The sequence below is a fragment of the Triticum aestivum genome, chromosome 3B (genome assembly GCF_018294505.1).
Source record: "Triticum aestivum cultivar Chinese Spring chromosome 3B, IWGSC CS RefSeq v2.1, whole genome shotgun sequence".
In the NCBI taxonomy this organism is placed as follows: Eukaryota; Viridiplantae; Streptophyta; class Magnoliopsida; order Poales; family Poaceae; genus Triticum; species Triticum aestivum.
In genome coordinates, this window is record NC_057801.1 from 574,942,841 (window position 1) to 574,952,692 (window position 9,852).

Here is a 9,852-nt window from a genome sequence, read left to right on the forward strand (position 1 = left end):
GCGCGGCCTGTCGCCTTCCCAAACACCACGGACGGGGCGCCAAACAGGGCAGGCACTGCTGCGGCGGGGCACCGCACAGGGGCTCCCCCGGCACTGTGCGCCGCTGCCCGGCTCCGACCGCCCAACAGTTGCCGCCGCACGCCCAGCCTGTCATGTCGCCACCACGGATATCATAGCTATTTTTCCACAATAGGCATGCGCCTTGCTTGCCACACGCGCCCGCACAAACACGTTGCATGCACCAACCAAAGCGACGAGATTATACCGACAATACACAGGTGCATTTCAATGTAAACAGTTGGTGAACGGTGTGCGGTAACAACAGGTACTACAACTGACTTTGCCTCCCCAGGTGGGTCTTATGGAAACGGAGGCAAAGCAAAGACACGGACGAACGAAACAACAGAACAATGTTTCCGGAATCGGAATAGGGTCCCTCTCCCTCTCCTCCCCGGTGATGTGCCGGGGAGGCAGGTGATAGATAGCTAAGGAGGCTGCCCCCTCCCTCCGGTTCGCCATGGACGACAGCCTCGGCGAGGGGGGAGGGGAGCCTTTTTAGGTGTTCTTAACGAATGCAATGGAACGAATGGCGGCTGGGAGGATCATCCTACTCCTTGGAGTTGCGGTAGAAGTCGACGCAGGTCTGGCATCCGCAGTCGGTGAAGCGGCACATCTCGCACCCGAAGCACACGCACTTCTCGCAGCCCGCGCACGACGCAGCGCGGGAGCAGCCCTTGATCACCTTGCGGCTCCCTCGCTCCTCGTCGTCATCGCAGGTGACGCTGGTGGAATCACAAATGCAAGCCACAAGTCAGATAAGCGCTATGAAATGATGCCAGAGAAAATAATGGAACAGCATGACTAAGGTTATAATTTAAATTTAATATGCCACCTATCGAAACAGAAAGGAGTTGTCAAAGTAAACTAGGCAAAAGCAATGGCTCAATTCGATTTTCTTTTTAAAGTGAAACAAGCAAAGAAAAACACAAAAGCTACAAACACCTTCAACCGTCCCTGATAAAATTTCATATATGATGATATTATGCCAGCAGGCAAAGTTAAGAGATACAGTAATATCAATGATGGTCTACTGTAGTTACAGGCCACACGAGTGTGCAGACAACTGACAATACTGGCAACAAACTTACACGGCCATACTTTCACAGCATGTAATACAGGCCAGCAGTTTCTGGTTTCACCTTCCTAGTTCCTACGGTACAATTCTGAAAGTATTGGATTTTACTTCTCGAAAAAAGTACTGTATTTCATTTCTGTTGCCACTCATGTGTACTGTAGTCAGAACTTGCAAAAAATATTTGGTACCACAAGTATGACATTTTATCAGCTTGCAGCGGCCTGCAGCCACAGCAGACAGTGCCAATAATACCACGGGTGATGTACCTGCTATTTGGATTATTATTAACTAGGAGTCACTATCCTTGTAACTCTACCGGTAGAGACAAAACAACCTATTTGGGAGTTTGTTTGGCACTCCACATCAGTTTCTTGTTGTTAGTCTTACTGGAGAACAAGGGCTACAATTTTTTATGTTAACTTGATTGCTTCGGCGCTCTTAATGCTTATTATACTGTGAAACCTAATACTTTTTGGTTAGGATTATCTGATCATTCTCATAGCTGCTATCATCTTATATACATTTCTTGGGCGTGAAATTGATATGAACTAATTAATATTATTAGTTGCACGGTGGATTTCTGTTGAGAGTGCCAAACATGAATTCGGAAAGATGGCACAGAGGAAATAAATGTACGCTACAACTCAATATTTTAAACTAGACTATCAATTAACATAATTGGTTGCAACACATACCTGTCAGCCGTCAAATTTGCACATGTCCGGTTAGGTTTTGCAAGAGCATCATGGTAAATACGGCACTCTTCTTTGGTCCGAAGACGGAACCTCCTCTCCTTGTCACATCTTGTGCAGCGAATGAACTCATCACGGTGCAATGGACGTCCACTACGACTTCTGTTCGAACCATTAACAGACTTGTTTGACAGGTTGTAGTATTTGAGAAATTCCGTCTTTCCCAGTGGAACCTTTTCTCCATCAATCATGACCCACACGGTGTTCCTCCACTTTCCTGCAGTCTCCCTTCCAGAGTGCTTCTCAAACGCTGAAGGAGTCAGCTTTTCTGAATTCAAGGTAAAAAAAAACTCAAATGACAATTATCCTGAATAATTATGATAACAGAAGTTCAAAACTATTGTACAAAAAGCACAATAACAACCTGTACGACGGTTTTCTGCGATGAAACACTAAACAGAAAAATTACAGTGTATGGTCATCTGTGATGTCACTCCAGCAAAGATAGCACTTATCAAGTTAACACAAGTAATTTCCTAAGAGGTTGGGTGTTGTTTTAGCAAGAAGCACCCCCGCTGTATGTACCCAGATCAGTAAACAACTTACTGAAGGCCGCCGTCATAACTTATTGGCATAAGGAACTGCATATTTTGAATGCAGAGCCTTTCACCTTTGTTAAATCACACATCAATCTAGGTTTCATAAACAAACCCTTAAAAACTGGAAGGTGCAGATGTATATCAAATAGGATACGGCAAGTCGGAACTCGTAAGTGATGCCATCTTTTTCTGATGTTATTTCACACATTTCTTCCTTTAAAATTAAGGACCAGGCTAGATCAAATAAAGACCTAAATTTGATGTAAGGACAAGAGAATGGTTGCTTAACGCGTTGAACTGCCATAGAGACATTTTCAGCTAGATACTTTTTCAGTTGAAGACACTGAACTACGTATGCAGACTCTGAACTCATACGAATGTACAGATAATGCAAGATGACCTACAGTGCAGAGTACAGTAAAACCCTCAGTGGTACCACAATCATAGTCTACTAAGTTCGGTACGGATACACTGAAATACAGATATGGAAAACCAAAGGCATCATCAAGATATGTCAGAAATAAACGTCAAAGCGATCAGGTAGAACAGAGACAGGAGCAGGCCTCCCATATCCTATCCAATGCAAACAACAAGCACCCAAAGGATAGACACGGAAGGGCATGGCTTAAGCAAAGCGCAACCTGATACTACATGCAAGAGAAAGACCTCAACACAAACAGAGAGAGCAAGAACGTGTGGCCTGTCTGAACTGCGTGAACAGAGAGGCAATCCGATCATCGCCAGCATGCAGAGAGTACACGAGGCAAACTACGTGCATTAGGCAAGTACAGTACCACGGAAGAAACGCTCCCATGTTACATGCGCTAGGACCTGCGGCACGAAGGTTCGCATGTATAAACCGAAGGAATGATGCAGGCGATATTAATCCCAGAGACCAGCGACTCGGACGCGCTGGAGATATCCTGACATTGGCCAGAGCAACAATGACAATGCATGGGCGGCGGCGGCAGCATGGGTACACCGAGTGGTAGTAGTAGTACTGGCAGGAAGGCGACGCCGGGCGCGAGCGGCTCCGGGGCGCATGTACCGGCATTGCATGCAGATCGAATTAAGAAGCAGCTTGACCAAAAGACCAAACACCGTCCGTGCATAGCATCGATGCACGGACATGAAATCAAGAAAAGAAAAGGAAAAAAAAGTGACCGGACGTGGGTGTATGGTGGTGGGCCACTGACCTTCGCGGCAGCCGGGCGTGCAGTCGCAGCTAATCTCCAGCTCGCCGGACGGGTAGATTAGGAGGCGGCCTACGGCGTCGCCGTAGCGGCGGCTGGTGCATCCGCACATCATCTCCACGAAGCCCTCGCGCAGGCGCAGCCCGCTCACATCCCGGAGTTCCTCGTCGCTGAACAGCGCCGCGCCGCCTCCGTTCGCCGCCGCCATGGCTCCGACCGAGGACGGGGACCGCCTCAACCACTCCGGGGAAAAGAAAACACCAGAAAGCGATCTGGCCTGCGTCAAATCAAGAAACTGCCGGACGGACAGCGATCGAATACCGAGACGGGGCGGATCAAAGTAAAAGGAAGTTAGGCGAGTAGGTGGACAGGAGGTGGAGATATATAGGGGGGTGGAAAACGGTGGAGAAACAAGAATCGAAGCGGCGCCTTTCCACGAGGAACCCCTGCGAATTGGGTTCCCACCAAATCTTGACGAGGGCGGTCTCCGAAGGGGCCGACGAAGAATGAATGCAAAGGCGGCTGCTTTTGATCCGAGGCTACGAAGAACAACGAGCAGAGGCGAGGGCAACTTCTTGTCTCTGCAACGAACGATTTGGGGGAGAGTCCAGATCGCCCAAGACTACCCGAAAAAGCGGATCTGGGTAGGGGGCGCGCAGGCTCCAAGGAATGCCTCCTTCCCCAGCTCCAGCCCTCCCGGTGGCTATGGCTGCCGGGGGTTTGGAGAGGGAGGGGAGGGCGAGGGAAGAGGTGGAGAGAGGGCGAGGTGGAGGAGGATAGGAGATGGAGCTCGGTGTTGTGCGGGTGCCGGGCTTTTAACCTATGGACGGATGGGAGGATATCTGCGTTCCTCTCTTCTCCACAGGCACTCCCATGTTAGATCAAGTGTGCTTCCACTGTTTCCATTATTGCTAGTTAGAGCTGTTTATTCTACTAATTTGGATTCCAGAATAGCCAGAAGAAATTCACTGTGTGCTAGAACAATTTAGGGACGACATGGTTAACTAGTAACTGCGAGAGGAGGGGGGCTGCGGCAGCGGCGGGTCGGCGGAACCCTAGAGTTACCAAGATGACCTAGGGCAAAGGTCGGCCCTCTCGGCTTTGCTGGGCCCGCATATTGGGCTAGCTCGGTTATGTTGTATGCGGTCCATGAGGAGGCACATTACTCTCTGGGCCCACGTATGGGACCGTCCTGTAGGCCCACAACTCACTAGGCCTGCATACGGAATCTAGGGTTATCCAGCATGACCTAGGGCAAAGGTCGGTCCTCTCGGTTTTGCTGGGCCCGCATGTACGACATAGCTTGGTCGTGTTGTATGCGGTCCATTAGGAGGCTCACTACTCTGAGCTGATATTCAAAACTACAATGTACAATATAAAAGGTAAAGCCGCATGTTCAGCGATGAGGCGCCCCACATGACCTAGGGAAACATCGGTCCTCTCGGATTTGTCGGCCTCGTATATGAGACCTAGCTTGTTTGTGTTGTATGCGGTCCATTAGGAGGCTCACTACTCTAAGTTGATTATTCAAAACTACAATGTAGAATAGAAAAGGTAAAAGTTGCATGTTCAGCGGTGAGGCACCCTGCATGACCTAGGGAAACATCGGTCCTCTTGGATTTGCCAGCCTCGCATATGAGACATAGCTTGGTTGTGTTGTATGCGGTCCATTAGGAGTTTCACTACTCTAAGTTGACTATTCAAAACTACAATGTAGAATAGAAAAGGTAAAAGTTGCATGTTCAGCGGTGAGGCACCCTGCATGACCTAGGGCAACGTCGGTCCTCTCGGGTTTGTTGGGCTCGCATATGGGCCCCAGCTTGGTTGTGTTGTATGCGGTCCATTAGGAAACTCACTACTCTAAACTGATTATTCAAAACTACAATGTAGAATAGAAAAGGTAAAAGTCGCATGTTCGGCAGTGAGGCGCCCCGCATGACCTAGGGCAACGTGGGTCCTCTCGGGTTTGCTGGGCTCGCATATGGGACCTAGCTTGGTTGTATTGTATGCGGTCATTAGGAGGCTCACTACTCTAAGTTGACTATTCAGAACTATATGTAGAATAGAAAAGGTAAAAGCCACATGTTCGATGGTGAGGCACCCCACATGACCTAGGGCAATGTCGGTCCTCTCAAGTTTGTTGGATCGCATATGACGCCTAGCTCGGTTGCGTTGTATGCACTCCATCTTGAGGCCGACTGCTCTAAACCTACTATGTGAAACTACTATGTAGAGTGGAAAAGTTAGAAGCTGCATGTTCGATGGTGAGGTTCATAGTGAAATGCACTTTCGGTCATAATTTTGACTTGCATCCTCAGTGTGGCACTCATATCTTGTGTTGTGACACGACTTGGGCTAACTCCGGTGAAAGTTGCAACCCGTTGCTTTGTAGGAATATTCAATATAGAAACATAACGTGAGTAGTTATGTGAGTACTTCCGTCGAAGTCTAACCAAATAACAACATAAAACCTTGATTTGTTTTATTCATCATTGTTCGGGAATTCACAAAAACACAAGTTGATCGATGTGGCATGTATATAAAAGCATAAATCCTTTTCTGATTCATCAATTGTATATCTATTAACATATAGATCCTTTTGTTTTTCGTACACATTCTGTTTGAAAAAAAGGAAGATAAGAGTTGTAGAGCCTTGGCTCCATCTCTTCTCATTGAAAATAGCGGAGCTCGCCATTGCTCAACGATTGTCTAGCGAATCGCTTGCACGAGTAATGTGCTAGCATGACACTATTAGTAACACATTTCAGCGCATGTGGTATTATTTCATTTATGCGTTAGGACATGGATTATCCTACTATATATGGACATGGAGGGTGCCATTTTGAACCGTTTCATCAATACAAAGAAGATAATGGAACAATAATAAGGGATTTTACTTGCCTATATATTCGGTTCTTAGTTGCATCACACTACTCGTTAACTGGTGATGATCGCCTGCATTTGAGTTACGAACCTCAAAAGTCCAGGTCTGTAAGAATCCCTGGTTAGGTTATATTAGTACTAGCTATTTCCATTCGTGGAACCACTTTAAGGGGTTTTTTGGTTGGGGACTCTGTTTGCCATGCCTAAGTTGAGGCAGGTGTGGCGTGTCCCAGAAAGTGTGGCGGATGAAACGACCGCCACACCTTTGACAAAAATTTCTACCGCAAAAGCTCCTTGAAGTTGCGGCAAGCCAAACTTTGCTAAAGAACGAAACGTCATCCTAGAAAGCTGTGGCACGCCACATCTTTGGCGTGGCTAGCTAAGAAAGTTGTTTATATTACATTATGTTTTAATATGCCTAGTACTAAAGCTTAGCGCGTTGCTAGTATGCTATTTCCCAGGGAGTAGTGATAATATGTACTCCCTCGGGAAAAAATATAAGAGCGTTTTTACCTTCGTTTACAGAGGAAGTAGTACGTATTTGAAGGGGAAAAAGGCTAATGTGTTATATACTCTACTTGTGACAATTTTGAAAAATCAAGTGGACGTGTCACTTGATACGCAGGCATCATCATCGTATGGAGGAGAGAGGAGGGCGTGGCGGATTGTCCAGAAAACAAAGAGGAGGGACGGGGCGCGTGGCCATTGCGAAATCCGATCGCCGGATCCTCCACTCGCATCGCAAAACCCAAAAGGGCCCCGCTCCGGCGGGCGCGGCCCCACGAGGCAGCGGCCGTAGCGTAGCGAGTAGGCGGCGGCGGGGCCCCTGGGCAGGGAAAGCCACTGCGCTGAACGCTGATACGGCGGGGACTGGGGGACGAGGCTCGGCTGCGGGAAAGGGCAGACGCGGGACCCGCACTCCCCGACTCCCGAGGCGGGAAACGGTGACGCGGAGGCGGTCAGCTGGCTGGCTGGCGCCCGGCGTGGAGATTACGAATTCATTTAGGTTTATTTTTTTATGATGCACGGCGCGCATGACATCACGGCCCAGGCAGGGCTCCTGCTCCTGGAGTGCTGCCACTGGCTGCCCGTCCCCGTTGCGTCCCGTGCTGGTCTTCCTCCGCTCCGCTCCTCCTCGGTCGCCGGGCTACGTACGAGTACTCTTCTTTGGTTCCTCGCCGCGTTCTCGCGGACGTGCGCGTCGGTGGATCCTGGCCATACCCATGCGGGCCGACGTGCACCGCGCACGGGGCGTGGCCGCGTAGAACGGTAGAGCATCGCCGCTTCGCTACGACGGTGGGTTTGGCGCGCGTGCTTTGCGTGCGAGGCCATGTTGGTGGCGCTGTCGCGGTCTTGTATCCCTGGCTGGCGCAAGAGTCTACCCGCTGCGCACTGGGCGCGCGTTTGGAGACAGGGCCGACACAAAAAGGAAAGATTGTGTGGTCTCACGAGGCGACATGGAGTGCCAAATCTAGATGCATCCATGATGAAATAATCGCATCGATGTGTGAGCAGTCCTTGGTTAGTGCTCTGGCGAGTACGTAGTAGGCTTTTTTTTAACAAGACGAGAAAGAAAGACACCTTCGTGGGCAGGATACCAAAAGAGTGCCTTCGTACGGCGAGTATCACTGTTATCATCATGCTGATATAAAGAGGGCGCAAGACAAATCGAGACTATCGTTGCCGAGCGTACTGCAATGTTCAGACTAGTCACAATGAAGAGTAACATACACTAGTAACATACACGTATCCCTAGACTATGTTACTACCTCAACAATGGGTAGTAACATAAGTGTGGTAACATGCAAAACTTCATTTATTAGGTTATAGACTCATATTGCATTGGGACATGTGATGTTACATAAACTACTCTCTCCTTCCATCTATATAGGGCCTAATGCATTTTTTAAGACCGCCTTTGACTATTGACAAGATTAATAGTACATGACATGCACAATGTGAAAATTATATCATTGAAAGCTCCTTTCACACACGAATTTAACGGTGTGTTTTGTGTAAGTTGCATGTCATATATTATTGCTCTAATATTTGGTCAAAGTTGGCCTCGAAAAACGCATTAGGCCCTATATAGATGGAAGGAGGAAGTAACTAAGTTACTAGTACTACATCTCTCATCATTAACTCATTGCCATATAAGCAAATTTGCTGAGTTGGACTCGATGTTACTATTGAAGTTACTTTCACTGTGGCTAGTCTTAACAAAGCAAGCGCCCGTACTCTTGATTCCGGCGAGACGATAATGTGCCAAATGTTTCACAAGGAACACACTGTACACGCTATCGTCTGTTCTATACTAGTAGTACAAGGCAAGCACGGGACGGAAAGGGTTGACAAGAGGGGCAATGTGGCAATGTGGTAAAGAATAAATGTATAGAGACGTCAAAGTGAATCCCCGTGTTCGTGTTGACGGGTAGTAGTAGCGTACGTTCGGGCACCGGCGAGCAGCCGCCGCGCACGCGGTGTTGCACGACGCTCAACGTGTCAAGTTGTACATGCACATGCCCATCTAGGCAGCTAGCCCATGCTCTAACCGTGCCTGCCAGCTGCTCCTCTAGAGTCTAGACGTTCTTTATCGTGGCCACCTTCTCCCTGTAAATCAGCCACGTCTCTCTGTACATTGCTCGGCGTATATGTATTTGTGAATACACAACTGAGGCACCGTGCAGTCCAACAATCATCCTAAACCATTTTTTTTTTTTGAGAATTCCTAAACCACTATTCTACACAATGGATACGCGCATGTCGCCCTCATTTCACACCCGCATGAAACGACCGTCGCGGAGATCCGTTGAACTGGCGTTAACCTGATCGGGCTGCGTACGCGGAAGCCCTTCTCCCCCACTCGCCGTCACTCGCTTGTTGTGTCTACACTCCTGTTCTTTGTGTTGTAGGAATAGTTTTTCTCCGGATGTTAAGACAAATATACTTGCAACCATAAACATTTTCGAATATAACATAGGTTCAATACAAAAAATTCAAGTACTTTTGAAATAGGGAAAAACTTCTAATCACCCGACGGATTGCAGCTCCCACGTTTGCCACCTTCCTTGCACGCCATGTGCCCCACGGACCACCACCATTAGATTTGCAACTGGTCCGTTGTTGCAAGCTTACAATCGCAACAAATGGTCAGTTGCAGACTGATGAAGGCGAGTCAGCGACATGCAGATCCTACAGAGCCTAATGAAAGATGTGTGTCGCCTGACGCTTCGGCGCCGACGCGGACAACCGCCCACCTCGTCGTAGAGGATAATGGGGTGGCGAGGTTGAAGCCGGGGTCGGGCGCACTGGTCGTCGTTGCCGCCCGCCTCCACCAAGACTCTCGGCAG

At 48.5% G+C, this 9,852-nt stretch overlaps 1 protein-coding gene across 1 annotated transcript; it reads right to left on the bottom strand.

Moving 5' to 3' along the window:
• Window positions 1-262: 262 nt before the first annotated feature.
• On the bottom strand, window positions 263-4,603 carry LOC123071003 (protein ULTRAPETALA 1). Its single transcript, XM_044494459.1, has 3 exons — window positions 3,623-4,603; window positions 1,831-2,155; window positions 263-782 (listed from the first exon to the last, which is right to left on the bottom strand). The coding sequence occupies exons 1-3, from the start codon at window positions 3,825-3,827 to the stop codon at window positions 608-610; spliced, it is 705 nt and encodes a 234-aa protein (XP_044350394.1). The 5' UTR covers window positions 3,828-4,603; the 3' UTR covers window positions 263-607.
• Between the last annotated feature and the right edge of the window lie 5,249 nt (window positions 4,604-9,852).

Bases quoted from the DNA above. Each gene is read 5' to 3' on its own strand.
- LOC123071003 (XM_044494459.1), bottom strand. From the start codon at position 3,827: ATGGCGGCGGCGAACGGAGGCGGCGCGGCGCTGTTCAGCGACGAGGAA. The intron at 2,156-3,622 runs GTCAGTGGCCCA...CCTTGAATTCAG, and splicing joins CACGCCCGGCTGCCGCGAAG to AAAAGCTGACTCCTTCAGCG. The intron at 783-1,830 runs GTATGTGTTGCA...TGATTCCACCAG, and splicing joins GCAAATTTGACGGCTGACAG to CGTCACCTGCGATGACGACG.